This window comes from Chelonia mydas, chromosome 10, assembly GCF_015237465.2.
Source record: "Chelonia mydas isolate rCheMyd1 chromosome 10, rCheMyd1.pri.v2, whole genome shotgun sequence".
NCBI classification, from domain to species: Eukaryota; Metazoa; Chordata; order Testudines; family Cheloniidae; genus Chelonia; species Chelonia mydas.
Window position 1 is genome coordinate 3895606 of NC_051250.2, and position 18500 is coordinate 3914105.

At 42.9% G+C, this 18500-nt stretch overlaps 1 protein-coding gene across 11 annotated transcripts in view; it reads right to left on the reverse strand.

Annotated features, from left to right (window-relative positions):
* Window positions 1-18498, reverse strand: part of TSC2 (TSC complex subunit 2) — a 44121-nt gene extending 25623 nt beyond the window's left edge. Inside the window, exons 1-21 of one of the 11 annotated variants that reach the window (XR_005226973.1) lie at window positions 18397-18440; window positions 16723-16887; window positions 16043-16129; window positions 14825-14935; window positions 13908-14052; window positions 13092-13209; window positions 11832-11880; window positions 11094-11219; window positions 10721-10794; window positions 10215-10341; window positions 8600-8743; window positions 8098-8235; window positions 7466-7569; window positions 6593-6674; window positions 5432-5587; window positions 4965-5081; window positions 3757-3879; window positions 3293-3399; window positions 2543-2696; window positions 907-1029; window positions 159-293 (exon numbers count right to left, since the gene is read on the reverse strand). Coding sequence is in view for 10 of the 11 variants with exons in the window: in XM_037910084.1 (XP_037766012.1) it covers window positions 159-293; window positions 907-1029; window positions 2543-2696; window positions 3293-3399; window positions 3757-3879; window positions 4965-5081; window positions 5432-5587; window positions 6593-6674; window positions 7466-7569; window positions 8098-8235; window positions 8600-8743; window positions 10215-10341; window positions 10721-10794; window positions 11094-11219; window positions 11832-11880; window positions 13092-13209; window positions 13908-14052; window positions 14825-14935; window positions 16043-16129; window positions 16723-16893 (2391 nt within the window). In the remaining variant the exon portion in view is untranslated. The other 10 variants (XM_037910085.2, XM_037910081.2, XM_037910082.2 and 7 more) reach the window with 10 other exon arrangements.
* Between the last annotated feature and the right edge of the window lie 2 nt (window positions 18499-18500).

Below are 18500 nucleotides of genomic sequence, written 5' to 3' on the forward strand. Positions count from 1 at the left end.
TGTTGTTTTCTGGCAGAACTGCCCCTTTATATGTCCAGTGCAAATGCTTACAGGGCAACTGTACATTTAGTCTCCAAGTCTGAAATAGGCTCACATTAGAAAGCGCATTGGAGACAGACTCAGACTTCACCTCCCACAGCCCATCCCATTGACAGTACCTGTTTAGCTTTGTCCAGGTAATTATGGTAAGATATCAATGCAGTCAACACTGGAACAACAGCCAGGTGCATGTCATTGCGGGAGAACCCATCTGGAGTGCCACGTAACCTCTCAGTTGTCTTTTTGTCTGTAAGCTAATCAGTTACACACTGGGCTTGAGTACTTTGCATTTCACATGCCTTTTTAATTCAGGTCTTCTTGGGCATAGTACATTTTCATAGTACAAGAGCAGTACAGCGTCCCATTATGAAACAATATTAGCTTCCAGGTCCCAGAGCTCAATCATATACATACTAGGATCTGGATGCTGTACTTGGAGCATAATCTTTACAGTAAAACTATGAAATAAATCCCTTTGCTAACTTTGCACAGAGTTTTAGTGTGGGGGAATGGATTTGCAGGAGACCATTATATACAACGAAGAACCCCAAAGCCTTACATGCAGGTCGTTTGTTTAGGTTTAGGCTCAAGTGTCCTCAAAACTCACTCAATTTATGGATACACTTTTATAACTATACTCTTTAGCAATTGAAGCATATGGACAGTTAAATATCTAAAGGAATTTAATTATCCTTAACACAAAGTTTTAAGCTAAAGGAAAGGGGTCACATTGTTGGTGAGGGGGGAGGAGGTACAGATTAATCCCAAAAATAAAGGGTATAAAATAAGGAAGCCTTAAAGCAAACACATTTCTATTAGAAGTGAAGTTGTGGTGTCTAGACCCCAGGAGGACACACTGGTTATTACCATGGAGCAGAGTGCAGAGCACAGCTGGTCAAGGTTGCAAGGGGAGGTTAAAAATAGCACTTTGTAGCGGAGAGACTCCGGTAACTTGTTGAGAACCAGTTTCAACACCTTCCAGTCTGTCTCCTGGAAAGAAGGGGAGAGAGTTTAGTAAGGAAGAAAATAACTTTCTATGGGAAACTTTGCATGGATTTATATGTTAAATTTGAAAATAAAGCCCAACACGCTTCAAACAATGATTTGTTGTTTATTGCTGTGATCCTTGTTTCTCCAGCCTTGTTAGTTAGCAAAGATGCTGCTTTTATTTGATGCATGGGCTGCTTCCAGGGTTTCACCCAACTGCATCCTCTAGCTCAGATGTAGCATAGACATTTTGATGCCATAAAATGGACTGATCTCCAAGTAGACGGTGAAAACAAGCAGAAAGAGTCTGACCCAGGCCTTTTCTACACGTTTCCTCCATCCGCCAAAACAAAAAAGTGATTCCAGAGTTCAAGACAACTCCTGGCCCCAAAAAAATGAATAAAATGCTGTCCAGAGCCAACATTAATGCACTTCATTATTTCCTTTCCATACTCAAATATCTAATGGTCAACAGGTTTCAGAGTAACGGCCGTGTTAGTCTGTATTCGCAAAAAGAAAAGGAGGACTTGTGGCACCTTAGAGACTAACCAATTTATTTGAGCATAAGCTTTCGTGAGCTACAGCTCACTTCATCGGATGCAATGATGAGCTGTAGCTCACGAAAGCTTATGCTCAAATAAATTGGTTAGTCTCTAAGGTGCCACAAGTACTCCTTTTCTTAATGGTCAACAGTTCGTCAACTTAAGTTGCACTTCTAATTTTGGGGGTTTTTATTATTAGTTTTAAATCCTCTTTGAGAAGCAGGGTGACATTTTTCCTACTGGCTTTTCGCCTCTGTTAAATGAAAAAAAAAAAATTCACCCTTATTTCCTGTGAAGCAGAATCCAGTGTTGGTCTGCTTGGTTTAGGAAGAGTTTTACTTGTGCTCCTCCTGGTGGCTGAAGAGTTGTAGGATCACACACAAATTTTTGGATGGAAAGTTCTGGATTTCAAGAAGCTATTTAGATACCCTCAGCTGGTGTTGGGCAACCTGGATAACATTGATTGCTAGATCATTTTAAAACACAGATCGGTCACATTTTAGGTTTAAATATAATTAATTATCTTTTAAGAAAAATAAAGCACAACAGTGTATTAATTGACTATATTGTGAAATGGTGGGTAAGTCTCAAAGATTATACTTTTGAGATAAGATTCATGCATGGTTTTGTTTTATGTTTTTTCAAAAAAGCATCCCATCAGACAATTTTTAAAGCCTTCCTTGAGTAAACAGATTAGGCTCAGCACTACATATGCAGTTTAATCAGCCACCACAAGTGGATGAGTTAAAAGCTCTATTCCTGCTTCTTAGTGTAATGAGTGTTATGATCTTCCACAAGAAATATCCATTTAAAAAAAAAATTCAGTGGGAGTTTTTTGGGCATAAAGGGAAGAAAAAGCTGACATTCCAGAACATTTCAGCATTAACATTCCAAACGCTTGAGTTTTAAACATGCAAATTTGTATGCAAATTTGTGTGCAAAACTCCACTGCAGACTGAGTTTCATCAACGTACTTGCTTCAAACACTGCAGGAGGACTCGGAAGAGCAGTGAGTAGGGCAAGTAGCCCATCCGAAGAGTGGCATTCTGGGAAGAAACACTGGGGCTTCCTGATGGAGGGGAGAGGGTCCCAGCAGGCTTTTTCTCAGACACCCTCTTCTCTGGTTCTCTACGCCATGGAAATATAAACCAGGTCAGTGTTTCAGTAGCCATTACCAGACACAAAAGCAAGATGAGAAATTCATATGCAAAGCAACAGATTTCAGGGAAGTGACCAAGCCAACTAGTCAGAAATATGCATCACTTTATTATCTACAACAAAGGCTGCTTCTCCAAGTTCCTTTTCAGAGATACCTCTGTTAAGAGAGTTAAGTTAAAGAGTCAGTTACTACCAGACTAGGCTGTGCAGCTTGAATAGCAACATTTCTACAAATCACTGTACCGCATCTTAATGTAAAACCAGATTTCTCAGTCTCCTGGCAGGAAATTGCAAACAACAGATTTGCAAACTTCTGCAGAGTAGCTACGTAAATCCCAAGCCTCCAATACACAGAACTCTGAGGCTCCTGAGGATTTGCAGGACTGGTTCTGAAGTTATTTACGAGAGGAACACCCCCCACAAGCCATAACTACGAATGTGGTCTGATAACTGCTGATCAGAATTTGGGAGACTGAGAAGAGTTGTACAGAGGTTGTGACAGAATATTAATACACACATGAGAATGTCACGGTTTCAAAGGTGCTACAATGCAATGAGAAACATACACCAAGTCACAGAGGCAGTAGGGGCTAAATCTCACTGCTCCATCCTTGTTGGTAAGGCCAAGGCGGTGGAGGGAGTCTGCTCGAAGCATCAGCAGAAAGTCAAATGCCTGCAAGAGAGAAGATTTCTCACTGCATTCTGGAATGACTCAAAACCTCTGCTGATGGAATATTCCCCCAGCTTCTCACCACCCAATCTGCTGTTGTTCCTGGCCAGCAAGAAGATTTGCTCTGCGTTGGGGCTGATTCTGTAGGGGCTCCCACCCTCTGAACTCAACTGCTATGGAATTTATTATACACAGTGCCATCAGCTAACTAACATTTTACTCCAGCACTGGTTGTTCTACAGAGGTATGCTGCAGAGTACACAGTAATAAAATTCCTACAAACCCCCCATCTTCTACCCAACTAAAGCATTAGTTCAGCCCCTCCTTCTACCATAGTGTTAGGAGAGAGACTATCCATACCTGCAATCTGATGCTGCTAGCAATCGGGAGGCGGTAAACGTACTTATAGTGGAGTTCGATGTGATTAATAAGCATCTCATACACCCGAGTGGCATGGCTGGCAGGCAAGCTGTACAGCTTCGTCTACGGAGGCACAGAACAACAGTCAAGAGACAAACTGAAAGTTTACTTGTTAACAGAGTAGCCCATCTTTGGTCAATCGGCATCAAACGTACAAAGAAAGGCAACTGTGAGTCGTTCCTGAGGCCAACACGAACAGATGGCTCTGTACAGACCCTTTCTGCAGACTCCGGAGCAATGGGCAGAATAGGTTGAAGAGTTAGCCCTCCACTGGGGCACAGGAAGAAGCCACCACGGCCTGTCTCAGAGGATCCTGGGGATCACACACACACAATCCCCAAACAGATCCATCTTCCTACTCTTAAGTGAATGCAGCACGTGCGCATTATGAACACCGACATTTCTGTGAAAACTGTTAGAGTGGCAAGTTTGACCTTTAATTTATGAATTACCCAAGAAAGACGTTGCTTGGAGGTATAACGCTATACCCCACTGACGCTGCTAGTAACGTCAATAAACAAAGGGCAGGGCAGGCTTTGAGACGGCCTGAGAAAGTGGTGTTTGGATCCTGACAGGCTAAAGTCACTTAAGTTGTTCTTGTGGAATTTCCACCATCTTGAATGGTGAGTGTCTGGCAATACAAGAAATCTGGGTAGTTTTTGCCCAAGATAGCAACTGAATTAGTGAGATTTCTGCTGAGAAATTTCAGTCACATTAGAACTCTTCTCATTTTTGATCTAATCCAGACCCCAAAAAGTCACAGGTGTGGGTTTGGATCTGGGGATCTGAATTTCTTTGGGTTTAGGATTCAAAAAGATTCAGATTTGAGAATCCAGTTCTGGCTCCTTTCTAGCTGAACCCTCGGAACATATCACCAAAACATTCACATTTATGACACGCTGGCTGTTAGTAGATAAAGATTTAATATTTAATACACCATATGCAAGGTACCGAGACAAGAATAGAACTAACCCACAACCATGGCTAAAATATCCTCTATTCTGTTAGTTTAAAGAGTGAGACAAGTGAACTAGTCTATGAAGTTACAGAAGAGAAAGAATTTGTTATTAGGAATTGACTGGCCAGTAAACAAAGCCCTAGAGAACACTGTTTTAAGGGAGGGATTTTTAAATGCTCCACAGTGTTACCTGAAGAATTACCAGGAGGCCTAGAACAGCTGTCTTCACATCCTCTAAAGCAGCAGAATGAGATAGAAAGTCTCGCTCCTCCAGGTCAACAGGAGCCCAAAGAGAACGTGCAGCCACCTTTTAAAAACAGAAGGAGAAATGCCCTTTAAAACCGACATCGGGCACAATGAGACACCGACTTAATTCCATGCCAATAGGTCAGACAGGCACAAAATAAATGGTCCCACTGAAAGTCTCCTAATGTTGTAGATTAGCTTGGATGTGCGTTAGCAGAGCTGGTTCCAAAGCACCTTTTTGCTTTTCATTAGAGCTCTGACTTCCTCCAAAATCCAGGAGTCCTACACAGCATCCCCCTGGATCATATAGATAATTAACTGTTCACCTTCCTTGTTCTCCAGTAAAGGGATTGGATAAGAGATGGAGACGAAGTTATTGAAAGTGTCACTACTGAGCAAGCGAAGCCTCACCTTTTCTATGATATCAAGCAAGCTGTTAAAGTGATGCGTGTTGCAGCCCTCGGCCAGGTCCACCAATAGCTGAGTGGCCAGTTTCCGGACTTGATGGTCTTTATCCTCTGGAATATGTGCCAGCTGTGAGATCACCACTACGTTAATCAGCTCCTCCTGTAACAGGACAGGCTGTTCAGCAAAATGTCTCCCAGCTCACTCTTATTAGCGAGTTAACACAAATGTATATCCATGATCAAAGAATCACGAGGTCATACTCGCTTTAGTCTTCACTAGCTCGTTGTTTAGTCTGCGGGATTTCTTCCTCCAGCCTATTTAAATATCTTTCTAGGTCATCTCTCCAAACATTTAGACTATTGTTGAACTTGGACTCAGCAGCTTAGGTCTTTATCGATCTGACAAAGGCGCTGTAGCTCAACTTTAACAGACCTTATTCACATGGGATTCACAGGCCTTGTTTTTCAGAGAGGCAGGAAACAAAGAGGCGGCAGCCAGTTTAACAGAACTTGGAGGAATCTGAGCAGTGCCTCTTCCACTTTCCTTGCATCAGACACACTGAGCAGACATTCCTTTGAGATAACAAGCAAATCAATGGTCTCTGCTCTACCAGAGCGCCTACCATCTTGGATTTCAATTAAGACAGAATTGAATAGAGTCAATCCACTCATGTCAGATAATATCTTGACCTCATCTTGGTACAAACTAAACTTTGTCTCTATCCAACCAGATTAAATCTCCCATCCCCAACACTAAAAAAAAAAAGTTGTTTTTTTTTTAGTAAAATGAATGGAATTGACAACCTCTCTGGGAAACCTTAGGATAGGGAAAGAAGGTATCCTCAAGATGCACAAGGTGAAAATTAAAAATGCACATTGTCAAAATAGACCTGCTAATTTCAACTCCCATTATATATACACCAAACCGATAACAGACTTAAAAAACGCAGCTATGGACCACATTTAATAGGCAAGTCCTTCCAGTCACATTGAAAAGAAACCTAATTACAGTGTCCTACATTTTCAAGACCGTTGGACTGACTCTTCAGAATTGCAGAAACTAGGCCTGAAGAACTAACATGATTAAGCATCATTAAAACATTTCTACCACCCATTCCAGATCTCAAATTCAAACACCGCAACTAAATATCAATAAAATACAAACCTCATAAAACTGTCTGTTAATGCTCAGGACAAAAGACAAGACATCCAGAACTTTAATCCGAACTGCACTACGACACTCGTTCCTAAAAGGGAAAAAACAAACCCAAAATGGACAAAAGAGTTTAAGGACAGAGAGCATGTTGTGACAAACTCCCTTTTTTCTCGGTTAAAAACGTTACAATCAAAGGCCACGTGAACTTTCAGTGAATGTTCGCTGCATATGAATTTGCAACACCAAGCAGACAAGGTGCTACCATCAAGAAAAAACTGGAGGCTGTCTACGAAAACAATAGTTCCTGTTGTAGCACATGGGCAGCCGTACCCATCACCAAAACTTAGAGTCAACCAGGGAGAGCATGTGTGAATGGGAGAGAGACTCTGTGCCACAACTTTAGAACCACGTACACAGGGGTGAAGTGGTCTTTATCCTAATTTATTAAAAGGAGCCAAAAGCTCTGGCTTGCTATATCAGGGGATCATTCTACAATACAAAAGCATGTTCTGGGAAACTACCATTGCAGAACCCCATACTACTGGATACTGTCAAATCAGAAGCATTCCTGATAATTAGGAGGTAGGGTTGTAGTTCTGAAACCAAGGAAGAGTGCCACTCAGTGGAGCACAGGACAGATTTAATTAGAGAAGTGAAGCAGCCAATGGTCACCCTCCATTTTGTTAAAAGAAGGATGATAAGCCTTAGTTGGACGTTTTTGTTCTGCTGATTGGACAAAAAGCAAATTCTGCATTGTGGAATCACCCCATTACTAACATTAAAGAGATCCAGAGAGTTAGATTGTTTTAACACCGACAGTTCATTAAACAGGCTGCACACACATTGAAACAACCTTTTCTTTTTAAAGCTGCAGTTTCCTACCTGAAGAACCTCTCCATTAACACCTTCAGGTTATGAATCCAGCCATCCTTGGCAGGGTGAATAGACTGAGCTTTGTACGTTATTAAGTTTAGTAGAGAAGATTCCTTTAAAAGAAAATGTAAGAATGGTCCCGTGCTTACGTACTGTGCATGCATCTCCCTTCCCCTCCCTCCAAGAACAGGTTTCAAGGGGCTGTGAAGTCTTCACTGTGGCTTTATAATGTGTGCTATTTTATAACTCCCGCCGCCCTTGGTTGTATGGGATAAAAATCTAAGACTGACGTGAACAATAAGAGGAAGGATGGTCTTGTGGGCACTCAGATTGGGACTCTGGAGTTCTGGGTTCAATTCCTGGCCCTGCCAGACTTCCTGTGTGACTTTGGGCAAACCACTTCCTATCCCTGTACCGCAGTAAAATAGGAATATTGAATGTTTCCTGTGTGTCTCTTGTGCTCTTTGGGACAGGGACTGTTCCTTATTATGCGTTCATACAATGCCCCCCAAAATGGACCCCAGATTTTGGATGGGGCTTCTAGACACTACTGTAGTACGGAGAAACATTTCCAGGAGGTTTAAAAGGGGAAAAAAACCACAGTAGGCCGTATTGACTTGAGATGGGGGAGAAGGTCTTACAGGTCTCTGATCAGCACATCTCTCCACCAGTTCAAAGTATCTCTCCTCAGACCCATGGAATTCATTCTGGTCACAGAGTTCTTCTACAGTAGTCAACAGAGCATGTACAATGGACTTCAAATCCTGGTTCTCTATACTCTGAAACACAGACAAGGCCGCTCTAAATGGTTTCTTTTTCATTACAAAGTATGTCACAACTGAAATAAGAGTGTTGGCTGAGAAGTACTAGAGTCAGAAGTTAGGCCAGACCCACACTCAGTCCTCTTCCCTTCCAAAACCAAATACCTCATCATCTCCATGACAAGCACAGCTTCCACTGATGGGGGAGCCCCAGGGTCAGACACCAAGTCTATAGGCTGTGGTAGGGTACACGCTACCCCCCCATCAAAAGCAGAAGCTGTAGAGTGCTTTTCAGTACTAAAAAATAAGACCATTTTATAAACCAAAATACTTCCTACAAGACATTTTTATAACATATATCAAGATTTGACTCAATACCTACCTGTAGCTGCTGGAGTAATCGCTCAACGATATCCAGAAGAATATCCCAAGTGACAGCCTGCAGCTCCTTCCCATACTTCTTGATTAATCTGGTTATGGACAGGACTATTTCATATGATACAACTGCATTGGGACAAGTCATGGCCTGGAACACAAGTTCCTCAGGTCAGTTAATGATCTGTAACCTTCTTAAACTGAAGTTGATCAACATCCTACATATTAAGAAGTTTGAAGGGCTCAATCCTTCCATCAACCTACCTACTGCCTCTTCGGGAGGTGGTTTAACTAAGGTGACAGGAGAACCCCTTCCGTCGCTGTAGTAAATGTTTACACTGAAGTGCTACAGTGACAATGCTGCAGCACGGCCAGTGTAGTGTTTCAAGGATAGACAAGCCCGAAGTCTGAGGCTACAGCTGCAAAAGCCGATCAAAGATGGCCATTTTATAAGCACAATAATGTATTCCCAACAGGTGCAACTCAGATGTTAAAATGCACCCTTGGTTCCACAGGAATATGAGTTTGGAGAAAGTGATACCAGCTCTCGCAGTTTGGCTGAAAGGTCCCCAAACGCTGAAGACAGTAGGATTTTGTAATGAGACCACTCAATCTGGTCACTCAAACCAAGCCCATTATATGAAACTTCTAATATTGTTTCAGGGACCCTCTCTTGCCTAAAGCATAACCTACAGACCAAACATACAGCACGGCTAGCCAATAAGGGAACTTTAACACCACTCCCTTTGCTGTGGTTAAAATCCATTACAAAAATGGCCTTGCCACCTCCCAAAGTACAGAAGAGGGCATGAAAGGTGGCAGGCTACTCCCAATTTAATATCACACCAAGGGTTTAATAAGTGCCCTGGTAGAAGAGAAGTGATCACAGTACAGCTTCCACCACTAACACCCAGCCGGTCGAACACTTCAGCCTTCTCTCAAATAGCTGCAGTTTCCATTAACAGGCACTTCTGCCAACAAACTCATAAATCTTAATCCTCCCCTCAGGGTGTCTCTCCATTTAAAAAATCCTGGCACTAATTAAAAAAAAGAGTGCCACACTTCACTTTTCATTCATGCTGACTTTGTCCCCTCTCCCTGCATTTGTATGCTGTAGACTGGAATCTACTTGAAGCAGGGACAGGATTTTTTTCACTGTCTAAAATGTTGTTTGTGGTACCTCAGTGTCTCCAGTCCTCTGCTGGTGCACACAACAGTTCACTCTGCTGAGGACTGAAATGCTTTAGGTCTAACCCACGTTATGGGGTAACTGCGTGAAATTAATGGTCTGTGTTAAATAAAGTCAGGCTTGATGTTTTAATGGTCCCTTCTACAGAACTATGAAAAATTCAAGAATTTGCTACGTGGATCAGTAAAATATTCCCAAACGAAGTATCAGTTTAAGCTTGAACTAGCTATTGCCTCCTTGTTTCATGTGTTCCCCCATCTGTCTCTATCCAACTGTTGGCTTTTGTCTTATAATTAGATTGGAAGTTCTTTGGGGCAGAAACTGTCTTGTTGTTCTGAGTTTGCACAGCACCTATCAAAATGTGGTGCTGGTCCACAACTGAGGCTCCTAGGCACTATCACAATATAAAAGCTCCTCCCAAGTACCACTTTACCTTGAGGAATGAGGGCAGCACTGACGTAGGTGAATTCTTGAGAGAATACAGTCTGTGTGCACCCCACAAAGCCATTCCGACAAAGAATACTGCTCCTCTCAGTAATGCTGCATCCATCATGTAAGCTCTAAGACAGGGTGCAGAAGGTAAGCCAAGATTTTCTTAGATCACACTATAGCAGCAGGTTTAGTTTTAGAGTACAAGACTCATGCAAAGGGAAACGAACAATACTTAGTACTTCTAAATCAGAGCATCTTAAAGGACTTAAAACCATGAAGACTAACCATTTAGGCACTGTTCTCATTTTACTAATGGGGAAACATAGGTATAGAAAGGTTAATTAACTTGTCCAAAATCACAAAGCAGTCATAATTTCTAACCGCTATACCACACATGAAATTTTGGGTCTGCTCCTGTTCCCATTAGAATCAGTACGTCATTTATTTCAGTCAAAGCAACACTGAGCTTTTTCTTAAAAAAGAATTTAATAGCATGACATTCCATACCTGTCTTCCATGATGCGGCACATGTTGTATATAGCACTGTGCCCCAAATGGGTTCCCAAGAGATTGCGCATAAGCTAAAAAGCAAGTATTAGAGGATTTTCAGAGAAGGTTTCAGTAGGTCACTATACAGCTTCAGGGTCCAGTCAGTCAAGAGAGTTACATACGCAATTTAATAATGGATAGTGCAGCATTTAATAAACTAGAGAAGTGTGGTATATGCTCTGATCTCCTCTCAAAGAACTATTATAATCATAATAAAGGTAACTGGAGTCTAGATTTTTAACATACTAATATCCAGAACAACATAGCTTTAATGAGAAAGAACTGTGCATGGTACATGAACTCATGCCCAGGGAAACAAAAGAATTCTGACCTTCCAGCATGGCTCACAAAGCTCCTTAACATTGATGGTGCGGCACAAGGTGATGATAAATACTGGGAGGCTCTCCGAGGGCAGGCAGTTGTAGCAAACCACAGCATCTAGGACCTGCAGGGAGACCTTTGTGGGGGTGAAAAGCACAATGGTTACTCACTTCTCCCTTGACATGGCATTGAAATACAGCAGGTTAAACTGTCCTGACTTACGGCCACAAAACTCCTCAGAAGTCAATAGGGATACATCAGTTCAGGATGTAAACCAAACCATGACAAGGATGGTTAAATAGTGAAGGAAATCCCTTAGCAAGATCATTCGGGTTCCTTTGTCCCAAGGTTTTATGACTAAATTAATAACTTAGTAGCTGTACAGTGCTTTACACGACCCCAAAGTGCTTTACAGAGTTAGTTAATCCTCACAATATTTTACTGTCCTCACTTCACAGGGGGTGAAACTGGAGTAAGAGAGGGATAAGTGACTTGCCCAGTTGGGACTGCGACTCATGATATCCTGGTTCCCACCTCTAAGCTCAGACACCTAAGTCATAATGCCTCTCTCCACCCAACATCCAACAATATAGTAAGCTCCACACTTTGCTACAGCAGCTTTCCCTGAAGGAAGAAAATCCCTGGGAACCCTAGAGAGTTTTGGCCTAGCTATTCAAAAGTGGCCTGATCTGTAATGGATCAGTTCTATAGAATGTAATCGATATTGGAAGAGGCTCCAATTACTGACCTCTATGTCAACCGATGATGAAGTCTGAATGCACAATAGGCAGATCATACTGTTGGAGGAAAATGTAGTTAAATATGTTTATTTTAATCAAATTTAACAAATGACCAAAAAAAATTGGCCAAAATTAACACAATTAGGTTAGTGTAGAAGTTTGCCCTGTTGCTTTCCTGACTGTGGCTCAGTTGATAATACTTCTGGGGGCATGCTTAGTGTCACCAGCCCTTTTCTGAATAGCTAGTTTGCAGATGCACTTAAGCTACATCTCACTACCATTACTATTCATTAAATACAGCTGGGTACCAGGGTCCCAAGTATATAAATCTAGTGAAGAGAATATGGTCAAGTTAATCTCCTATACAAACTAGGGGATTGAGCACTATGTAATTTAACCCAGGTTTATAGATCAGAATATCATAAGAGCTGGTGTATTGCATTATACTGTTTAAGTTCTCATGAACAGATCTTCAAAAGTGCTCAGTACCAACAAGAAGAATCAGGTTTTGGGAGTGGCTGGGAGCTGAGCTCTTTTGACAATCTGGTCTGTGAAGGAGAGTTCTACTCTGAAAGGTGAGTAAACATGACATCAAGAGACTCCATATTTGTGTTTCATTGCTCTCATATCAATTTGGTTGATTTACACAAACAGGTTTCTAAAGTGTCACCCCTGCATCTTCAGTTCTGGGTTTGGAAAAGCGAGATGGGTTCTTTCAGGTTTAAGCATCACTGAGCTATGACGACTAAGCCAGCCAAGTTCTACCTTCACATACACCCACCCCACCATCTTCAGTGCAGTTACACAGGTATAATTCTGGGCAGAAATTGGCCCTGCAATTGGAATCTATTGAACTATTCTGGTGACAGGCACATAAGCCAGAAACAGGATCATTCTCCCATAACTCTTCAGAGCCAAAACAGCTAATAGCGGCAAAAGAATACATTTGCCAGAAAAGTCAGCTCTGACAACCACCCGTGTTCTGAAATAAAAACACCTGGGTGCCATTTTTAATCACTTTTCTGACCACAGCCACACTAATACTATTTCAACAGATACCCTTTCCCCCCTTTCCCCCCCACAAAGCACACTTTCAGAGGCTAGCTGGGTCATTTGTCACCCAACTGGTCAATCTGTGTGCACAAAACCCAGATATGCACATGCAAACAGATACCCCTGGAGGTCTGTTGAAAATTTAGACCACTGAATTTATCCACAAACTCTGCACAGTAATTTAGAAACAATAAGTGTTAGTAGTTTAACCTTACTGGACCATATCAGCAACATAATCTTCCAGGTAACAGCTGTTGAACTTGACCAGATTCACTAGAACTAGAAGGAATTCTGAGGACAACCCGACATTCATCCACTGCAGGACAAACTCAGCTAAAGGAGAAGGAAGTGGTGGTGTTACAACATGGTTTCAATCCAAAAATGTTGCAAATTCCCTTCTGGCCCTACTTGCTGAAAAAGAGATCTGTCCTTTGATGTATTTCCAGCTACATAAACTGCTCCCTAGAAGGGAATAATAAAGAGTGAGGATCGATTGACCAAGGCTGCTATTTGATCTGTCACACTCTTCTTAGCTGCTACTTACAACTGACTTGCTTATCTGGCTATAAACTGCCACATGCATTGAATTCACATTTTTATGAATTTGCTAAATTTGCCTGGACCAAACCACATTACAGATGTAAAACGACGTCAGATGGGTTGTATTAAGTTTGCCACAAGACGGCAACAACAGAAAACCCTCCAAAAATAAACAGGCAACCGTTTAAAATTAAGAAAACTCCCCAAACTCACGGATGCAGAACATCCACAGGTTTGTCACTACTATAAAACTGTTTATCACATTGGCATGGGAGAATCTGTACCCTAAAACTTTACACAATAATGTAGAATAGTACATAATTTTTATGCCTTATAGAAAAGCCATGGAATTTTATTTTAAAGAGGTAAAACCAGCATCATGAAGCTTTTTTTCAGCATGATTTTAAAACAACGGCATTGCAGCTTTCGGACAATCCTATGCCAGAATCTGAAGACAACAGCAACCCTCAGCATTTGTATGCAGCACTCACCCAATTCTTCCTCCAGATGAGTAATGGATCTTCCATTATCTGTGAGAGCCTTGAACACTGCAAGCCGTTCATGCAAATCTTCATTAGAAGGATAATCCTTGATAACCTGAAAGAAATGTGCTCTGAGGATCCCTAGTCTCTCACCCTGAAAGGAGAAAGAATTATAGTGTGAGACACAATACAAACTGAAAACTAGACTTATTACAGACCATGACTAGGAAACTATCAGAATGTTATCACACTTTAAAAGCAACCTTTTCCCCCCTTGGGCTGTGTGATTGTCTACTGAAAATCTTCCTGTGGTCTGCTGCAAATGCAGTCAGTTCTCCTTAGCCTCTTAGAGACATTTATCAAGCTGTCACTGCTGACCCCAGACAGCTTTTCCAACATTCAGCAGACCCAGAACCCCAGAGATGCAGAAAGTGGCCCATGTCGCAACAGCCAGACCACGAATTCCAGAACTTTGAAAGGAAATGCTATAGACAGCACTGCTCAGTGGGATGCTGTAATAGCTTGAGGATTCATAGAGCCTGACTTGATCAGACTGAAGAAAAAGGCTCATGTACAGAATTTGCCTCGATGATTAGCATACCTGCCATAGCAGGGATGCTGCAGGTCAGGATTAACGTGCTTGACACAGCTGTCTAGGCAAAGATTATACTGTGCCTGCTGCACTGTGATTGAATTCAGCCACTGCAAACACTCCCTTTTTCAGGAGAACAAAATGCCTCCCCAATTAAAAGAGAAAAAGGTTAAACTGAGAGCCAAGAGAATTAATCAAACTGAATGCTAGGCTCTTCCTGTTCACTGTGCTGGACTAAGATAGAGAATGAGAAGAATTTAAATGGCAGGAAGCAGCCAGCCAGTGCTATTCATCTTGCTCTGTGCAAGCCTTATTTGGAAGGGGGAGCCTTTACCTGTCCTTGAATGATGGCCTTCAGCAAGTGAAGCACAGCATGTCTGGCTTCTGCTGGTAGCTCTGGCTGCAGCATATCAGCTACCACTTTCCATATTGCTTCCACCGCATGCTGTACGTGGACATAGAAAGCAACAGCACCGTTTATTAGAGAGGTATCGTTAGCAGGGTTAAGCTTGTTCTGGGGTCTTCCCCCTAAGACAAGGTCACTTCTTGAATTGGGGCAAGTCATGCTGGGAAGAGTTAACAAGATTCATGCCTCGTAGCTTCCTAATGCCCTCTTCCCTGAGTGCTACTTCCACACACCTCTCCTATAGCCAGAGTGGAAATTGTGCGCCACATCTGCCCAGTGAAAGTTGGCGTACACATTAACAAAATGACTGGACTGGCTTCATTCATACCATTAGCTATTTCCATGCAAGTCTCTGTGTGGATGCTTTTGTTTTGAGTTTAACCAACATGACAATCTGATATAAAGAGCATCTAACACAGAGACTTGCACAGAAATAATTAAGAGTGTGAATTAAAGCTGATTTAAAGTTATTTCAGTGCCTGTTTGTTCGTAGAGCAACTCTAGGTCAGAGGGAACTAGCGGACACTTCCCTGCAGGACTGTAACAGCTACTAATAAGGTTAAGTCAAGAGCAGCATCCCACTACCCTACAACAGGTATAATAACTTTGGTGTCTTCTTTTAAGCACCTCTTAAAGCTACTTGTCCTGGAAAGCCTTTCAATGATGCTCTCTCTGCTTTGCTTTGGAGTGTGAGCTCTTTGTTGTACAGTTTATGTTTCCACTGTCCAAATCAGAGGAATACAGATTCATAGATTCTAAGGCCAGAAGGGACCACTGTAATCAACTCATCTAACCTCCTGCATAATACAGGCCATAGAAGTTCTTTGAAATAATTCTGCGTTGAACTACAGCATGTCTTTTAGAAAAAGATCTAATTTTGATTTAATAATTGCCAGTGATGGAGAATGCTCCACTACACCTGTTAAATTGTTCCAACGGTCTTTGGAGCAGGGATCATTGATTTCTTATAGGTTTGTACAGCACAATAAAAATGCAAGATATAACTTTCTGGATTACAACAATTATAACAATGTTAAAGGTAGGCCAAATTACCTAAGTGTCTTGTTACAAGAGAAATCAAAGGCTGTTGCTTAAAGTTTATCTCAATCCTCCTAACATTTACCCTACACCTGACAGCAAACATACCTCTTCAAATTTTTTGGTTTTTGCTACTTCACAGATTTGACTGATCGCTCGTATCCGGTTATTTAATCCGCACTCTACGCTTAATTCCTGAAAAGAAGAATGGAAATAATTAAGATAATCCAGGCTCTGCCTTTCTTCATCAGAAACATCCCCCTCCAGCTCTCAAAATGACCACTTGGATCATTATCAAATTAGCTCCACATTGTCTAAAAATTGTTTTTAGAGACTAACCATTAGTCACCCCCACAGAGATGCACTTAAATGAAGCTGTAACCAACATCAGCAGGTTAAAGTTCATGTAGAATGATGACAGAATGAGGGAGAAATGGAAAGTGTGCTCTAATTTAGCCTATATAATAGCACTTTACACTGACACAGAGCCCTTCAGCCAGGCATCTCAAACTACCCAGATATATTAACTAATTAAGACTCTGCAATACTATGAGGTACTTAACCTTATCCCCATTTTATCTATGATTGACCTGAGAGACAAGTAGGATAAGCGAATTGCCCTAGGTCACAAACGGAGTGAGTGGCAAAGCTGGAAATAGGACTCAGGGGTCCCGTTTCCCTGTCTCCAGCTTTAACCACCAAGTCACACCCCCTCCATTTTTGTGCTCATCACCCATTCATCTCAGCTCAGACTCTAAACTCAGTCCTCAAACCCTATAACAATTTACCTTGAGTATTTCTGCAGTGATGATAAACTCTGTTTGCTTGCCCTCTGATGATTTGGAACTAGCCCGGGATGGTCCCAGACCTAAGAGGCTCTTAAACTTCTCCTTTAACCCAGGATCCTTGCTTTGCTGCTTCGCCATTGTTGACAAGAAAACACCAAGAGGCCCCTGCATGCATAGAACAGTTACTATATAGAGAGCTGTAGACAGAACCTAAGAACCAGGCAACGCTGGAATCCATCTCACTTTTCAATGGGATATTTACACACAGCTCTACTCTTGCAAGTCTTTGCAAACAGGCCAAGGAGTGAACTCCCTTCAGATCAGGGAAGAGACACTGGCAGGGGCGATGCTGCCAGGTTGTGGGATGCTTGTGCCACTGTAACCTTTGCTGAACATGTCCTCGAGCTAGCTAGGGGACGTCCCTGTCTGTGGCAGCACTTTCCCAGAGGGCTGTATGTGCAATAAAGCAGCACCAAATGCCTGACCAGCACACGTCAATTTTCGAACTGTACAGTTGTTTTATTTTATAGGAACTCATAAGGTGTTTTGCTCCCAGGCTAAAAACCTTGTACAGTAAATTTCATCTCGGAGCAAATTTTGAAAGTAGCAATAAATAAAAAAAGAAGTGATGGCAAAAGTGTGAAACTAATTAAATATTGCATCACACCAGCTACAGTGGGGTGACTAGAGGGGTACAAGGAGTAGGTGTGTCAATCTCAACCAAAAACAGTGAAGGCCCTCAGAAGCCATTTCTCCCACACCACCACAAAACAGGCTCCCATTAGACCAGGTACAGCGTCAGTGGCTGCTACAGAAATATGGCAAGTGCTAAATAAATATACTCTTCTTCACATATGCCTCCTTTATCTGAGAAAGAGGGTCCCAACTCCCCAATGGGCCTGCTGTCCCATGAGTACTGGGAACAAGTTAATCCCCAACATCCACCATATGTATTTTGTGCGTGATCCCTTTATAAGTCTCTCCCAGCCCCAATCTCTCACATATCTAGGTGTGGTTCCCTGTACAGTGCCCGCTCCCACCCCCCACACATATCCCAGCTCCCTAGAGGGACAGGCCCCTTCCATAACCCCTCTCCCACACAGTCCCCCATCCTATCGCCACCAGAATTGTCCTCTCCACATCCACTCCCTAGTGCCCATATAGCCCAGCTCTCATGGGAAGACCACTGTATAACCCCCTTCAATCCCTAATATCCCAGCTACTTATAGGGGGTCCTTGTACAATTTCCCCCACAATGGATGCCCCCGATAAACCTCACAGCCTCCAGGGGTGGGCCCTCTGTGACCCCCAAATACCCACACTCCAGCTGCTCACGGTTTGCGGGGGAGGGGGCGCTCTCATAACAAACCCCATCCCCCTACCCCAGCTTCCCAGGGGATACCCTCTTTATAACCACCCAGTGCACCAGCCCTCATAGGAGCCCCCCAAATCCCCAGCCCATCGGGGGGGGTGACCCCACATAACCCCCCAGGCCCTATCTCCCCAAGGGGGTACCCTCCCCCAGCCCCACAGGCAATACCCCCCACGCAGCCCCCCCCAACTGGCCCCTCCCCAGCCCCTCGGGGGGGGACCCCTCCATGTCACCCAGCCCCCCCGCTCCCCGGGCAGTACCCTCCAGACAGCTCCCCACTGCCGGGCCCCGGGGACACTCACCCCTCCGGCCAGCAGGCCCAGCCCCCTCACCCCGCTCACAGCTCCCCGCCCACTCCGGCCGGAAGGACCCGCCCCGCCCCTTCCGGGTAAGGCGGGGCACGTGA